This window comes from Anolis carolinensis, chromosome 3 (genome assembly GCF_035594765.1).
Source record: "Anolis carolinensis isolate JA03-04 chromosome 3, rAnoCar3.1.pri, whole genome shotgun sequence".
Lineage (NCBI taxonomy): Eukaryota > Metazoa > Chordata > Lepidosauria > Squamata > Dactyloidae > Anolis > Anolis carolinensis.
Window position 1 is genome coordinate 277,115,064 of NC_085843.1, and position 17,723 is coordinate 277,132,786.

General features: G+C 43.9%; 1 protein-coding gene across 1 annotated transcript; it reads left to right on the forward strand.

Moving 5' to 3' along the window:
• The first annotated feature begins 9,384 nt into the window (after positions 1–9,384).
• LOC134297912 (uncharacterized) lies at positions 9,385–14,661 on the forward strand. The gene is made up of 2 exons (XM_062976819.1): positions 9,385–11,151; positions 14,380–14,661. The coding sequence occupies exons 1-2, from the start codon at positions 9,604–9,606 to the stop codon at positions 14,419–14,421; spliced, it is 1,590 nt and encodes a 529-aa protein (XP_062832889.1). The 5' UTR covers positions 9,385–9,603; the 3' UTR covers positions 14,422–14,661.
• The last annotated feature ends 3,062 nt before the right edge of the window (positions 14,662–17,723 follow it).

The window sequence follows — 17,723 nt, forward strand, 5'->3', positions numbered from 1 at the left end:
GCCCTGCAGATACTGCGGACAGTTAAAAAGAGAAAGAACGGGGTCCTTGAACAAACACAGTCTGAACTCCCCCTACAAGCCAAAATGCCCAAACGGAGACTGTTGTCTTTAGCCACATCAAGACTCACTAGAAAAGGCAATAATACTTGGACAGGGAGAGGAAGACCCCATTCCAAATAAATAAACTCAGTCAAGGAAGACACAGGGTTGAATGTGTTATCCAAGGCTTTCATGACAGGAATCACAGGGTTGTTGTATGTTTTCCGGGTTGGAAAGGAGAAAGGAGAAAACCATGAAAAAGAACAAAATCTGGCTTCCAGTATTAAAAACTCAAAAATCAGAACTGTAAATAAGAAGCAACACTCTGAAAACAGAGGAGTTCCAGATATGAATCAATCAGGGGCAACTAACGACTCTGAACAAAGGATGCCCCCAGGCAGGAAGAAGCCAGGAGATGAAGCTATTCAATGCTAATTAAGGTGATTCATTACAACATTCACACTGGCCTCCAACTGACAAGAGTTCTTCTCTCACCCTGGACTTTCCACAGATATATAAACCTTCCTTGCTTAGTTTCTCCATACCTCACAACCTCTGAGGATGCCTGCCATAGATGTGGGCGAAACGACAGGAGAGAATACTTCTGGAACATGGCCAGACAGCCCGGAAAAACATACAACCACACAGGGTTGGGTTTGCAAGACCTGAACGGGGTTGTGGATAGCAGAGTGCATTGGAAGTGTCTCATTCATAGATTCACCATAACTCAAAGTCAACAGGATAGTAGTAGTTAACAATCTCACATGGGCGTATGTAATACCAAAACTGCACTGGAAAACTCTTTATGCTGGGGTGGGTAAGAATTTTCATTCATGTCAGGTTTTGATAACGGGTAGCAGTTATGCACTCTTCTTCGAATTCTGCGCAGAAAGAAATTGAAGTTGAAACAAACATTTTTAATGTGGGAGGAAGAGTCCTTTTGACTCTGAGAAGCAGCACCACATAGACATAACCTCTAACTGGCCCAGTTTGGAAGGGATGACCGTCATTGATTCGATCGCATTCTAGTTGCTAAAATGTCCCAGTTCCTCTCTCTTCCTCCTGCTTTCCCACATCATCCTCAACTTAAATCAGCTGATGCAAACTGAAATCAAAGTACTAAATATACTCAGTTGATTCAATGGGAAGAGGGGGAATCTTGACATTCCCTTGTGGACTCAGGCAAAAGCAAACTTCTGCAACCTCTTCAGTTTTATCTATTTTTCCTCTTTATTGCCATCTTCATAGAATCATAGAGTTGGAAGAGACCTCGTGGGCCATCCAATCCAACCCCCTGCCAAGAAGCAGGAAAATTGCATTCAAAGCATCTTGACCATACACTGATATTGCTTGGCTTTATGTATCCTGGTTTTCATCTGTGAAATGTTGGAGGGTATGAACCTAAATATTCCTAATTAATGGCTATGTTGTAGGGCTGCGGTACAGAAAAGGAGAATTTGGACAGGAGACATATCACAGTTATACATTTGTGATACATGTCCAATCCAGGACCATCCCAAACTGTCCCGATTTGGCAGAAACATTACCGATTAATCATCTGTCATCCCACTCTGTAGTTTACACTTCCTTAACTCAGCAGAAGAAAAAAGAGAAATGAAGGTGGAGTCTTGTCCTTCCCACTAGGTTCAGGCAAAAGCAAACTGCTGCAGCCCCCTATAACTTGTGTAGTTGTCCTTGTTATTAACTTTTGCCATCGGAAACACATTTTGGTGTTACTTGGCCACATGTATCCTGGTTTCCATCTGTGGAATGTTGTGGGGGTCTGAGATCATGGCCTCTGTGTTTTCATTTGCGTGTTGATTTGGAAAATGCAAACTTGATATGCATTTATCAAAATACAAACCCAACAAAATTCATTCTTATTCCTGGTTATGAAATGGAGAACGCAATTCATGTTGAAAAAAGTAGGATCTGTTTTGCCTCTGAAACATATTGGAGATGAATTTAGACATTTTACTGAACTTGAGTTCCATGCCGGCTATGATGCTGTGCTGCCAAAATGCTGTGGAATGTTCCAGCGAATGCTGAAACGCTTTCCTTGTCATAATGACAATGAAGTATAATGTCTCTGCTTTCCCTTTTACAAAAAATAAAGAAAGCAGGAATACATATTAATAAATTAGAAAAGAAGGCTGCTTGGCCTCAAACAGTGAACACTCTTCCTGTGAACATCAAGGGAACATCTTTAAGGGATAATGAGATGTAGTTAGCCACTTTTGCTTTCAATAAAATAAATTAAGAAATAAAGCAAGCAAAAAAGGAGGAGAGGAAGGAAGGAAGGGAAGCAGGGAATCCCATTGGGTTCAATTCTGATGCCACTTCTGATCTTAGAGCCAAGGTTGTATGAATCAAATAAAAATCCACTTTACATCTATTTCAACAAGTTCTGTGCTCCTGTCCCCTTTTTTCTAGACTTCATTTCATTCTACCAGATTTGGGGTAAAGCTAATATGCCAAACAATACAGTGGGTCCTCAGTATCCACTGGGGTTTGGTTCCAGGGGACATGGACGCACACATCCCATATATACCAAAATCTGTGGATGCACAAATCCCACTATACACAGTGGTGCAGTAAATGTTGGAATTCAGCCCCACACTTCCCAAGTCTGCAGTCCTCAATGAGGAGTAGTCAGCTTAGAATAGGTTGAGGGAAATCCCTTCCCCGCTGTCTCCTGAATGACAGTTGGAATGTATCTATTTCTTCTCTCCTCTCCCCTCAGTTTCTGCTCTCATTCTCATTGGTTCTGAAGAATGGATACTTTGCAGGTGCATGCCTTTTGTCTTTGACTTCTACTTTTACATCTTGATGTGCCCTGTGTGTGTATTGCGATTTCCCTTTGCTTGTGTGTCAGGAAAGATGTGTGCTTGGAGATTTTTCCCTCTCTTTTGAACCCTAAAGAGATGGAGTTATAGAGTAGCTAGGACCCAGTTATTTACTATTAAGAAATGTAGATATATTTTTAATGTAAATATACCTTTTGTAATCTTCAAGATTGAACTCATGGCACTTCACACCCTGCTTGCTGTGAGCTGAATGCTCAACCATAAGTATCCTGTTTATATTTTTTGATTCTCTGCTGTATTTTTGGGCAGTTTTCCCTAACACAAGAAAATCCTAACATAAAATGATGTCCATTATTTAGCAATTGGCCAAATTAAGGCATGCATTTTGAAATTATTTTCGGGGAGCAGAGGGAGAAATATTATCAATTTCATGTTGTTAACTGCCATCAACTTCAACTTATAGTGATTCTACAAATGAGAGACCTCCAAGTCCCGCTATCCCTTATAGCCCTGCTCAGATCTTGCAGACTCAGGGCATTCATTGTGTCCTTATCTAACTCTATCCATCTAGAATGCAGTCTTCCTTGTTTCCTACTGCATTCTATCTTTACAAGCATTATTATCTTTTTATCATGGGTCATGTCTTCTCATGTCCAGGCCTTCTGTCTCCTTCTTCAGGGTCCCATTTGTGAGCCATAGCCAGGTCTTCTCCTTGTCAGCTTTTCTTTCAATTTTGTCAAGGAACTTTCCATGCAATGTTTTGTTGTGCCAGCTGTCAGCTCTAGTTTGTTGTGCGGTTTTCTTGTACTGATTCTTTGTCTGCTGTGTTTTGAGGAATTTCTGATTTTTGATGTCAATCAAAGCAGGTTCTTCACTTTGCTTGACATATTCTGCCAGAGCATGTTCTTCTTCTTTGACTGCTTGTTTTACTTGTAAGAGTCCTCTGCTCCCTGATCTTCTAGGCAGATATAGCCAGTCAACATCACTGCAGGGGTGCAGTGAATGATGAATGGTCATGAGTTTTCTTGTTTTTCTGTCCAAATTGTCCAGTTCCACCTGTGTCCAATTTATGATGCTAGCATGCGTCAGAGAGAGACAGAGAGACAGGCAGCCCCCCCCCCTTGCAGGTGCCACCTTGACGTGGTGGGGGGGCTTAACCATTCTGAGGACGCTGAGGGTTGTGCTGGCGGTAGTGTAACTACCGGCAGGTCCAACCAAGAGAGGCCTCAGCTGAGGAGCAGAACGAAGTGCACCTAACCCATTAGCATTATGGAGAATCAAACCAAAACAAAGTCTATACTGGCTCGGTCGTCGCCCAGGATAAAAAGGACTGTGATGGATGCTGCTGATTCTGGACATCTATCGACAAGTGAGCTATGGAATCAAAATACAAATGAACAGTCACAGAAGCGGTAGAAATATACAATGCCAGAAAACCGCACTATTATTATTATTATTATTATTATTATTATTATTATTATTATTATTATTATGCTTTATCTCTTCCGAAGGGGGGTCAAATTGGCTTGACATAAAAGCATTAGTACACAATTTAAAATATACAAATATAAAACATTAAAACAGAATTAAATATAAACAGTATTTAAAATTTACAATTAAAGCCATTCAAACATATTTAATGCATATACAAAGTTAAAACTACAGTACCGCCTGAAACCCGCTGAGTTTCGGCTTGGTTTCCTCTAGGATCCGCTGATTTGTCCTTTATCTTTCCCAATACTCTCTCCTCCCTCCTCCTGAATGGCAGTATACTAGAGTTGGTAAGGATTGGAATTATCCATTGATAAAAAAATAGCTGTGTGGACTGTCAATCATACATCCCTTTTGTGTAGCATCAGTTTCCATATGTGGGCCTACAACTAGCTCTTCTCTAAGTTACATGTTTTCAGAGGGTAAGTAGGTTCAATAGAGCATCTTGCAACGTTCTCATAGCCAGATGCAAAATGAAGACATCAGAGCTGAAATTCATTGGAATCTCAATGCAACTAGGATAATTTCATTTAGAATTAGCTGGACTCTTCTCCAAGGACCTCATCACATGAGGAATTTTTAGCATCCTAGGATGCGGCTGCCCCAATTGAGTGATGGAGACCCACGCTGCCCATCACACAACATAGCCTCACTTGTGTTGGGTTTCCATTGCTCAACTGGGGCCACAGCATGGTAGGACACTGTGTCGCCAACATGGGAGCTTCTCAGTGTTCCATTTGGGGCAATGGGGCTACCATGAGGGGAGGCCGCATGGTGATGCTTCTCCTCGTGTTATTGGGAAGTGTCGCTGCTGGCCAGGTGAAATGAGGGGTGCTGGGATTGCTCCCCTGCCTCACCAATTCGCAATGGAGGCTGGTAAATCGGCACGGGGGATCTCATCGATGTGATGAGGTCCATGATAAGCATAGAATGGAAGTGAGTGGTGACCTCAGGGATCCATCAGTAAATTGAAGGGTGGGGGATGTAAGGCATTGCAGAGGGAGAGAGGGAATGACAACCCTTTATTATTGTGTGCTGGCTTATAATAATAATAATAATAATAATAATAATAATAATAATAATAATAATAATAATAACTTTATTTTTATACCCCGCCCCATCTCCCCGAAGGGACTCGGGGTGATTTACATGGGGCCTTGCCCGATACAACAATATAATAACAATAACAAAACAATAACACAATTATCCCAACAATAAAAACATCAGCATCAATAAAAAAGTCATTAAAATCAACATGCAGCATAAAATGTTAAAAACAGGAGACTAATTATGGTGATCCTAAGGCAAACCTATCACAGGGTTTTCTAAGGCTGAGAGTCTTTGACTTCTTCAGGGTCACCCGGTGAATTTTCATGGCCAAGTGAGGATTTGAACCTGGTATCCAGAGTTGTTCTCCAGTGCTCAAGCCACTACAGACTTAAACACAGAGGGTTTTTTTGTGGTGGAGTGGAGGAGAAACTGGGTTTTCAAAAATTCAGGCCATGTCTTCTTTTCTGTTCTTCCAAACTCAAGTCAGAGACAAAGGGTACCTGTGAGCTGAGGCAACAGGGCCCTTTTTCAGTTCCATTTTGGTAAAGATTTTAGCGGTGGTTTTTAAATCAAACTTAAATGACAATTAAGCAGAAATATTATAGTCAATTCTTTCCACTTCTAATGTAAATGTAATTGAATTAGTTTTTTTAAAAAAAACGTATTAATGACTGATTATGCACATTAAAAAATCAATCAACAGCAAATCTGGAATTGATGTGATGCTGCCTTGAATCTAAATTTTTGGGAAAAGATTGTATAAGGAGGAGTCGGGGAGAGGAAAGAAAGGTGTGGCTTATGGTCCTGTTGACGCCACTCATACAGCTGCTGTGGTGCAGGACTCGGAGTGAAAAATACCCTTCCCTGTTGCCGTCCTCTTAGGATTTATCTACACTGTAGAATTAATGCAGTTTGATACCACTTTAACTGCCATGGTTCAATGCTATGGAATTCTGGGGTGTGCTGTTTGGTGAGGCACCAGCACTCTTTGGCAGTGAAGACCATGTTAAATGACAACACCAAGGAATCTATATCATTGAGCCATGCCAGATAATGTGGTCTCAAACTGCATTAATTTTACAGTGTAGATACACTCTTAAACAAAGGAATAGAGCATGTTTTTAAATTTTGTACATTGGCCCTCTACGTTTGTGGAATGTTCTCTCCGGGAATTTCTAAGTCTTCCAGGGCAATTCTATGGTCAATGTCAGATAGACCTTGACTGTAGAATTGTACTGGAAGACCATCGTCCCATCTACACTGCCATATATAGCAATTTGAATTTGCCTTATATTGGTCAGTGTAGACTCATGTAATGCAGTGTAGATGGGACTCTAGAGGTCCCTAAAGAGAACATTTTGGTAGAACTTCTGGTGGAACTTTTGTTGCTGAAGGACCTAGAAAGCTATGAAGTTGTGCTGGAGGACCTAGAAATTTCCAGAAATGTTTTCTCTCTTGAAAAAGTAGCATTTTGATTCATAGTTTTCCCACTTTCATAGGAATTCTGTGCTCCTAACTTTATTTTTACAGGGGTCCTGTGTCCCTACTTTCAAAATAGAGGATTGTGCACTATAAAGTTAACCCACCTTGCTGCTGCCACATTTCCTGGTTTGATTGTTTTACAAAGTTTCTCACTGTTAACTCAGCAATTCTAATTTTCAATAATTCTTTATATAACCCTGGCCTCTGCTCCATTCCCCAGATTTTTACCTAATAAGACACCCTCCACTTTTTTTCTTGCTCCAAAACATGATTGTCTCAAAAGTCTGAAAAGACAGCCAGATAGGGTTTCTTTTAACTAATGTTTTTGTAAACTGCATCCCATTAAGAAAATATATCTCTCTCATATATATATATATATATATATATATATATTCACACATGGATATGCACACATATCGTTGCATTATTTATCTTCCTTCTTTTTTTGTGGGTGTTTGTAACACCTCTCCATTTAATGTCATTGGAACAGTTAATTAATGTGCTGCTTGTTCCCTCTTCTGGATAATTAATTGGAAGCGTGAGATGAAACCAGGTCTCATGCAGCCCTGTAGCGTTCCTGGCTGATGCCGTCCTCCATCTCGATATATTATTGTTGCAGATGCTTTATGGCCTCTCCTCTGCTTTTCAATCCATATGACAAGGCTCTCGGCCAAAACAATGGAGGTTCATTTTTCAAGCAAAGATACCAGAAGACAGACAACGCACCCTTAACAACTTTACAAGAAAATCAGAGGTGATTACGAGACATTTTACAACACTCTATTAATCTGCAACTTCTGCCCCTTTCTGCCTCCAAGTGGTCTGGCATTCATTCCATTCCTATAAATCAAAAAATGTGACATGTGGGTTGGGCACAAGAGGCTATTTACAAGATCAGAGAGGACTTAAGGATCACAAGTCCTGGCGAATTATAATAAGGACCCAACATCTCACATCCTGTTGATTTACATGGCAGGGTAAAATCAAGTTACCGTATATACTCGAGTATAAGCTGACCCGAATATAAGCCAAGGCACCTAATTTTACCACAAAAAACTGAGAAAACATTGACTCCAGAATAAGCCGAGATACCAATAAAATTACATTAATCGAGACATCAGTAGTTTAAATGTTTTTGAATTTTTACATCAAACTGTAATTTAAGATATGACTGTTCAAGTCTGATTAAATCGTTATTTTCATCTTCTTCAATGTAAATGTGCTTATGTACCCTTTTAATAATAATAGGGTGAAATAATAAATGTAATAATAATAATAAATGCAGTAAAATAATAAATGTAATAATAAATAGAGTAAAATAATAAATGTATTAATAATAAAAAAATAGAGTAAAATAAATGTAAAAGGAACAACAATAATAGAGTAAAATACTAAATGTAATAATAATAATCTATTATAATGGGCCCGGGCTGTGGCGCAGGCGGGAGAGCAAGCCAGTGCAATTAACTGCAATGAATCACTCTGACCAGGTCATGAGTTCGAGCCCCGCTCGGAGCCTATGTTTGTTTGTCTTTGTTCTATGTTAAAAGGCATTGAATGTTTGCCTATATGTGTAATGTGATCCGCCCTGAGTCCCCTTCGGGGTGAGAAGGGCGGAATATAAATGCTGTAAATAAATAAATAAATAATAATCTATAGAGCAAAATAATAAATGTAACAATACCAATAATAATAGAGAAAAATAATAAATATACCATATATACTTGAGTATAAGCCGACCTGAATATAAGCCCACCAGGACCCTCATCCGAGTATAAGCCGAGGAGGTTGTTTTTCAGTCCTAAAAAAGGGCTGAAAAACTAGGCTTATACTCGAGTATATACAGTAACCAGTTTTACAGATGTTATCCAGGGATTTCTGGATCCTAATGTGGAGATAACAATTGTTAACTTGATTATACCCTATGTTAGCAGAAGTTCAGGAATATTTCTGAACTTCTCTGAAACTCCAGAACATCCTTGCATTTTGGGGTCAATTCAGAACTGGTCCTGCTGTTTACACAGGCTAGTGATGCCATCCTGTTTCCCCTGCACTCTGTGACACTTACATTTTGCATCATTGATCACGGCAGTAGTGGCTCCGGCACAACTTGTAGAGAAATGGGATTGCCCCCTTCTTTCTTCAAGTCTTGTGGGTGCCTTTTCTGACATTGGCAAAGATTCCTGGTCCTCCAGAGCCACTTCATCAGTGATAAACAACGCAAAAGGTAAGGGTGATCATCCAGCAGAGCTAAATTGATGTCAGGAGTGGATAGGTGAAAACATCTCTGCAAAATTGGGAGATGTTTCGAAGCAGCAATGCTTCAGAGTGGTTACAGAATTGGGGACCCATGTAGATAGACACATGAACATGCTTAAGTCAATTTAGGCATATATGTGTCCTCTACTACACCACCATTGGGTTCTCTCTCTAGGACAGCATGTGTGTGCTAGGAGGTGAGTGCTTATAGGCAGAACATGAGTTCTTTTTCTGGGGAATAGGAGATGGGATAGAATTCTGTCAGAACCCTGCTACTAGAGCCTGGATGTGGCTCTGAGTTTCAGGGTCACTGACATTGATAAGACACCTGCGTCCCAGGACTCGGAGGAGAAACGGCTGATGGACTTGGCGGGGAATTTGCGCGGGGTTTTACTGAGCGGGAAGAGACTGTTCAAATGAGGGGGAGGGTATATAAAGGAGGGTTGGCCGGAGCCTCCCATTCTTGGCTTTTCTGATGTTCATGTTTCCTACAGTAAAAGTTCCTGGTGATACCACAAAGAGTCTCGTGTGTTCATTCAGGAGCGGCTGTGGTGAGCTGACACTAAGCCAAGAATACGGACACCATCCCGCTGTAGCGGTGAGGTGTAACATGCAAGTGGAGGATGAAGAGCTCTTGGGCGCCGGAGGAGGAAGGTCGGAAAGGGCCACTCCCGAGACGGACGCTGAGTTCCACCAGCTGGCGGCCCTGGCGTCATCCACCGCTTATGCCCAGCCAAATGGGGTAACCCAGAGGCGCGGAGTGGTGCGGGGAGATAGCACCGGAGGAGAGGAAGGTTCACCTTCCCCAGGCCCGCAAAAGATGGTGTTTCTGGAGGAGAGGATGTCGGCGATGGAGACCACCCTGGCAGTGATGTCGAGGGCGATGGAGCGCCTGGCGGTTTTGGCGGAGCCGGAGCGAGGAAGGGAACTCCGGGCTAGCTCAATGTGGGACGTGAGCATGGGAAGCAGCCAGGGCTTTGCAGACCTCCCAGCACCGAAGGGAAGGGAAATGCGAAAGGAGCCCGGTGCCCGGCCCAAGATCCAAACGAGCCTGACGCGGGTGGAGGAGAGTGACGACGAAGGGGAAAAGCCTCCGAGAATCCCGGCTACGCTCCCAACTGAGACCCTGGTGCCCCTGGCGAATGCCGGGCGTGGCACAGGACAAAGGGAAGCAGCAGCGGGGCCCACTGGCCCGCAAGGGGGCTTGCGACGGGCGGAGGATTGGGGATTGCCACCACAGGGACCCCTACCGAGACGAGAGGAACTAAGGATCGAGTTTGGGGGAGAGTCCTCTGAACTGGATTTTTTCCTGACCACGGTGAGGGGCTATATGGAGGACAACGCCCACACTTTTAGAACGGAATCCAGCCGGGTACGGGCCATTGGTGCAGTGTTGAAGAGGGGAGCGGCCAGCTGGTACGTTCAACTGCACGCGCGGCGCGACCCATGTCTGGGATCACTCCGACGCTTTATGGGGGCCCTGGAGACCCGTTTCCGAGATCCACTGGAGCGGATCCGGGCGAGGGAGGAGTTGAAGACCGTCTCCCAGGGGCAGAGGTCGGTATCTGAGTATGCGGAGGAGTTCCAATGCCTCGCTGAAAAGGTGCCGGAATGGTCTGCAGTGACAAAGATAGAACTCTTCAAAGAGGGGCTCAGGCGGGAGATCCTCTCCTGGGCGGTGCATCGTGATGAGCCCGACACACTGCGCGGATGGATTCAGCTGGCGGGGCGCATCGAGACATCGCTGGCCCAGGCGAGGAGGCACCGAGGAGGGCTACAGCAGCGGCCGCAGATGAAAGAGGGGAGCCGGAAGGAGGGATCAACCCCAGCCGGGAGGAGAACGGAGCCGACAGGGAACGTGAGCACCAGCAGGAGGGGCTGCTTCGTGTGCGGCCGTTTGGGCCACAGGGCTGCCGAGTGCTGGCAGAGAAAAGGGGAAGGCGGAGGCCCGCCCAAACCAAGAGCCGTGGCAGGGAAACGCGCCGAGGAAGAACCACCGATGAGGCACCACTCGGGGGGGTTGGTAAGTCAGGACAAAGCCATGATAGTGGTCCCCATTCAGCTGGAAAGTGGCAGCAAACAAGCAACCTGCAAAGCATTTGTGGATTGTGGATGTTCCAGGAACATCATCTCCCCTGAATTAGCCGAGGGATTGGGATGCGAAAGAACGAACCTAGAATCCCCAATAGCTTTTTCGCAGTTGGACGGATCCACAGCATCGGGATCATTAGCTAAGTACAGTGCCGAAGATGTAAAGTGTAAGATAGGGAGTTGGGAAGGAAAGGTGTCATTTGTGATATCACAAATAGCCAGCTATAATGTTATACTAGGCATGCCATGGCTGGGGCAGGCCAACCCGCAAATCAACTGGGAGGATAAGAGCATGATTTTCAGGATGAAGTTGGAAGGAGGGAGCCAGGAAGTGGAAAGGGAGCCGGGGAAAAGGGGGGAGGAAGACTCTATCAGGATAGCAGAACTGGCAGATAAATTACCCCCAGAGTATCGGGATTTTGTGGACGTATTTGATGAGAAGGAAGCAGACAGTTTCCCACCGAAGCGGAGAGTTGAAGTGAAGATAGAGCTAGTCCCAGGAGCAGAGCTTCCTAAGGCAAAAATATACCCAATGTCGGCTAGGGAAAAGGAGGAACTGAGAAAATACATTGATAAAAACCTAGCGAGGGGTTTCATAGAGCCTTCAAATTCCCCTCTAGGGGCGCCTGTGTTGTTCAGGCGCAAAAAGGACCAAACGCTGAGGCTCTGCATTGACTACAGGGGCCTGAATGCAATCAGTTCTGGAAATAAATACCCCCTACCTTTAGTGAAGGACTTGATCGCCCAGTTATCGGAGGGACAGATATTCACTAAATTGGACTTAATTGAAGCGTACCATAAATTGCAGATTAAGCCAGAGGACAGGTGGAAGACGGCCTTCTCCTGTGCATTCGGATTATTCAATTATCGTGTGCTCCCCTTCGGTTTGTGCGGCGGAGGCGCCGCGTTCATGCAATTAATCAACGAAGTGTTGCATCCACTGTTGTACAAGGGAGTCTTTGTTTTCTTAGATGACATATTGTTAGTATCTCGGACTAAGGAGCAACACATAGAACTAGTCAGGGAAGTCCTGCAAAAGTTGAGAGAAGCAAAACTGTATGCGAAGCTTGCCAAGTGCGAGTTCAATAAAGACCAGATAGACTTTCTGGGGTATAGGATTTCCTCCCAGGGAGTGGCGATGGACCCTGCGAAGGTAGAAGACGTGAGGGGGTGGGAAGCCCCCAAAACACGGAAGCAGCTGCAATCCTTCCTAGGGTTCGCAAACTTCTATAGAACATTTATCAAGGACTTTGCGCGCCTCACTTTGCCATTAACGGATTTGTTAAAGACTAAAGGCAGGGGAGAAACAGCCAAAGTGAAGGCCCCAGGGGCCAAACTGACCTGGACAATAGAATGCCAGGAAGCTTTCGAAGCTCTTAAAAAGCGTTTTACTGAGGAGCCTGTCCTACAGCACCCTGATATGTCTAAAGCCTTTGTATTACATTGCGATGCGTCAGACCGGGCATATGGGGCAGTTCTGCTGCAGAAAGACGAGGGGGGGAACCTGAAGCCATGTGGCTATCTGTCAAAAAAGTTTAGCGATACAGAAAAAAACTGGCCGATTTGGGAGAGAGAAGCCTTAGCGATTCTAAAAGCACTAGAGTGCTGGAGACACTTCCTGGAAGGAAGTGGAACACCGTTTGAGGTGTGGACTGACCATAGAAATTTACAGTATCTAAGATCCCCTCGTAAACTATCAGCGAAGCAAATTAGATGGGCCCAATATTTCAGCCGTTTTGATTTCAGACTCAGATTCTTCCAGGGGAAACATAATATACTCGCTGACGCTCTCTCTCGAATGCCTCAGCACGGGGGAGGAATTCAGGAATCTGAAGGGAGTATTTTTCTTGATAAGCAATGGGGCCTGGCAGTACTTACTCGAGCACAAGCGGCCAAAGAAAACAAACGTACTGCCATTTCCACGGGGGGAGGAGAAATATGGGAGGAAGAGTTGAAGCGAGCGTATGAAATGGACAAATGGTTACAAACAAACAAAGAAAAGGGAGAATTGTGTGGGGATTTGGTGTTTGTAAATAAGAAATTGTATATTCCTGAATGTTTAAGACGAGAAATGTTAAGGAAGTACCATGATAACAAGGGTGCGGGTCATCTAGGCCCCACCAGGACTATTAAACTGTTGGCCAAACAATGCTGGTGGCCCGGAATGAGGAAAGACGCCAGGGGATACGTCACGCAGTGTGAATTATGTGCAGAGGGAAAAACACCACCGGGGAAGCCCCAGGGGCTATTGCAGAAGGTGGTGGAGCCCATGAGGCCATGGGAATGCGTAGCCATGGATTTTGTAGGCGAACTACCCCCCAGCAGAGGCCACAGATACATTTGGACAATATTGGACCTATTCTCAAAACAGGCACACTTTGTGGCTCTGCCAAAACTTCCTTCAGCTGAAAAACTTGCTGATTTGTATGTGAAGCATGTATATCGCCTACATGGGTGTCCCGACAAGATAATTAGTGACCGGGGAGTCCAATTTACTGCAAAATTTTGGGGAAAATTCTTACAGCTGTTAGGAGCAGAAAGGAACCTGAGCTCTGCCTTTCATCCCGCGACCAACGGGGGGGTCGAACGTACCCAACAGACACTGTGCCAATTCTTAAGGATGTACACCAATTATAGACAGGATGATTGGGCGGACCTTCTTCCGTTTGCTGAGATGGCTTTTAACGGGGCTGTACATTCGGCCACAGGTCGTGCCCCATTCGAAATAGTATACGGACAGGAGGTGGCACCTTTCCCCAGGCTACCCGAGTGGAAGGAAGGGGAGGGCCAGACCGACGAGGAATGGCCGGCCAAAATCAAGCAAGGGTGGCAAACCGTGGTAGAGGCATTGCGGGAAACACAAAAGAAGTACAAGCTCTTTGCGGATCGTAGGCGCCGAGAGGGGGACAAATTGGGCGAAGGAGATCTGGTTTGGCTGAGCACAAAAAACCTGAAATTGGGGTTCCCATCCAAGAAATTGGCTCCACGCTATATAGGGCCATTCAGGGTAGCAAAAAGAATAAACGAAGTGACCTATGAGCTGAGGCTACCAAAGGACCTAGGAAAGGTACACCCGGTATTCCATTGCAGCCTGTTAAAAAAGTATAAAGGAACTCTGGACAGCGGAGAACAATAGTTGTGTTTAATCTTTTCCTTCCAGGACGAAGGGGAGGAGGACGCCATGTCAGAACCCTGCTACTAGAGCCTGGATGTGGCTCTGAGTTTCAGGGTCACTGACATTGATAAGACACCTGCGTCCCAGGACTCGGAGGAGAAACGGCTGATGGACTTGGCGGGGAATTTGCGCGGGGTTTTACTGAGCGGGAAGAGACTGTTCAAATGAGGGGGAGGGTATATAAAGGAGGGTTGGCCGGAGCCTCCCATTCTTGGCTTTTCTGATGTTCATGTTTCCTACAGTAAAAGTTCCTGGTGATACCACAAAGAGTCTCGTGTGTTCATTCAGGAGCGGCTGTGGTGAGCTGACAGAATTCTGTCTGGCGGACCTTCATGATCAGTGAAACAATACAGGATCTTAGGCTTCGTATTGAGTGATATTTATAATGTTTTCTTTAACAGTTTAATTTCCGTCCTACCTTTTCCCCCACTAAGGAACTCATGGCAGCATATTGCAAGTTTAAAATAAAAACACCGTTAATACACCAATCATAGAAACATTTTAATTATATTACTTATCATGTAACAAACAAGTATATGCTTGTGCCTTCATGTTGTCTGTTGACTTTGGGCCATCTCATGAATTATCAAAAGGTTTTCTGAGGCAAGGAATACCTAAAGTGGTTTTGTCAGTTCCTTTCTCTGAAACATAACCTACAACACCTGGTAAACATTAGTGGTGTCCCATCCAAGTAATAACTAGAGCTGACTCAACTTCTACAATCAGATGAGATCTGATGCCTTTAGAGTGTTTACGGCCTCAACAAACAGAACCTAGCATAATTTAAGACATTGTAAAATCCTTTCAAAGACCCACACATATCCATTCAAAACCTTTTACTTTTAATATTCAAATCTGATAAAACTGCTGATAAAATTACAGTGCACAACTCTCTACAAAGACAGTTCTGAGCAACTCATTAATCACCAAATCTCTCTTTAAATTGAAAAAGGTTCTTATCTGCTGGCAAAAGGAGAGCAGAGGAGGGGACAGCCAAGCCGCCTGGAGTAGGGAACCCTCCCAAGCTTCCAGGGTGCATCTACATTATAAAATTAATGTAGTTTGGCACTACTTTAACTGCCATGACTCAATGCAGTGGAATACTCTGATTTATAGTTAGGTGAGGTATCAGCACTCTTTGATAGAGAAGCTAAAGACCTTGTTAAACTACAGCTGCCACGATTCCATAGAATTGACCCATGTCAAGTGGTTGAAAACTTCATTCATTCTACAGTGCAGATCAGGCATGGGCAAACTTCAGCCCTCCAGGTGTTTTGGGCTTCACTTCCTACCGGCTGCTTGAAATTGTGGGAGCTGAATTCCAAAACACTTGAAGGGCTGAAGTTTGCCTATACCTGGTGTAGATGCACTGCAAACATCGTAAATATGGATGAAGAGCTAACCTCCAATTGCCCCGATTTAGCAGGGACAGTCCTGACTAACCATCCCACTTTTTCAGCTATTTTTCAAATACCCCAGTTTCTCTCTTCTCCTCCCATTTCCCCCCTTTTTCCAATTGCTACCGAGTTCAAAGTGCAAGAGAAATGTGCACCAAGTTAACTAACAGGGAGAAGTGAAGAGAAGGGTGCAGAATCGTGTCCTTTTCTATAGTAAAGGTAATGGTTTCCCCTGACATTAAGTCCAGTCATGTCTGACTCTGGGGGTTGGTGCTCATCTCCATTTCTAAACCAAAGAGCCGGCGTTGTCTGTAGACACCTCCAAGGTCATGTGGCCAGCATGACTGCGTGGAGCTCCGTTACCTTCCCGCCGAAGCGATACCCATTGATCTACTCACATTTGCATGTTTTAAACTGCTAGCTTGGCAGAAGCATCATTTTCTATAGACTCAAGGAAAAGCATACAGTCTCTTCATGTTTGTGCAGCTATTCTCAGTACACTATGACCCCCATGTCCACAGGGAATATATTTCAGGACTGTGTGTATATACAAAACTATGGATCATGGTGAACCCTATTAGATGTATAATGTCTGGTGGAAGCGCTAGAGGCTGTTGGAAATGTCTAGACAGAATACTTCTCTGGGAATCACCTGGAGGACCTAGAAAATGTCTAGAGAGGATATATTTTATCATACGTGGTATTATGAAATTGCAGTACTGATCCTGTAATCTCCTTTGCCATCTTGCCCAATCACACATATCCCAGTTTCCATCTGTGAAATGGTGGAGAGCATCCAGTTTGTGAAGTGAGAGCTATTCACACTTGAGAGCTAAGGGCAAGCAGAAACTACATGGTCTGATTCATGCAGGTAGCAACGATATCTCTTGGAGTGAGAATTTAGTTTCCCTTCATTCTGGAAGATATTAATGAAAAGCACAAATGCATTTGTGTTCTGTGTGGAAAGAACCAAAGGTGTTAAAAAAATCAAATGCCCAAGAAAGCAGAGCTGGCAGATTTCCCTGTCCCTATAAATGTGGCACTAAATAAAGTTGAAAGTGATCAGTTTCCTGCTTTGTCTGTACAGCCGGACAGTGCGGCGCGCAATTCCAGCACTGTGCTATGCTGATTAGACTCACCATGGTTGGAAACTCATTTAATAAACTTATAAATGTAGTAAATTATAAATGGGTATGAAAAGAGCCTGAGGGAGGAAGATGAATATGCGTGGCTCTGTTAGGCGGAAAAGAGCATAGCGGGTGGGGAAACTGGTTAAACTCGAAAAAATTAAGTTCAGACAGGGGGTTCTAAATGAATGGAAGAAGGGAGTAAGCTCCAGCCCCAAGCACTAGGTGAAAAGGGACTAATAAAGACATACAGAACGTTAATACACATTTTAAAAAGAGCAGCCAGAATGAGCTGAATAGAGGTAGATCCACATCCCTAAAAGGAAACGTTCAAAAAGTAAAAGCATTCACACTTTCCATTCATAACAGCACATAATTGAGAATGTGATGCCTCAAGTTCCTCTTCACGTAGCAGAAGACAACTGAGGCTGATAACTTATTGCATAAACCTTGTATTCCATTACTGCAACATTTTCATTGATAGCAGATACATAACTGGTTAAGCACCTGTGATATCTCACCTCTCTTCAATTGTGAAATTGCACCGACAATTTGTGGTCCCGTGATTGTACTTATGCATAACCTCTTAACATCAGCTTCCTGCACATTCGCTATTCTGTTTTTTATTTATTTTAGAGCAATTTTGCAATTTAAACTTTGAAAACAAAAAGAGGCAAATATGGGAATAGTGATGGAGAAGGAGAGAGAAGGAGAATCCTGCTTCCTAGCATCACAGCATGCCAGCATAGAAGTGGATTAGATCCACCACACCAAGGTAAGTGATGGGAATGTTGCAGAACTGTAA

What these genes read in the sequence shown, in the direction of transcription:
- LOC134297912 (XM_062976819.1), top strand. Translation starts at nt 9,604, where the DNA reads ATGTTCATGTTTCCTACAGTAAAAGTTCCTGGTGATACCACAAAGAGT. An exon ending in GGCACCACTCGGGGGGGTTG is followed by an intron (nt 11,152 to 14,379) that starts GTAAGTCAGGAC and finishes TTTTCCTTCCAG; the next exon opens with GACGAAGGGGAGGAGGACGC.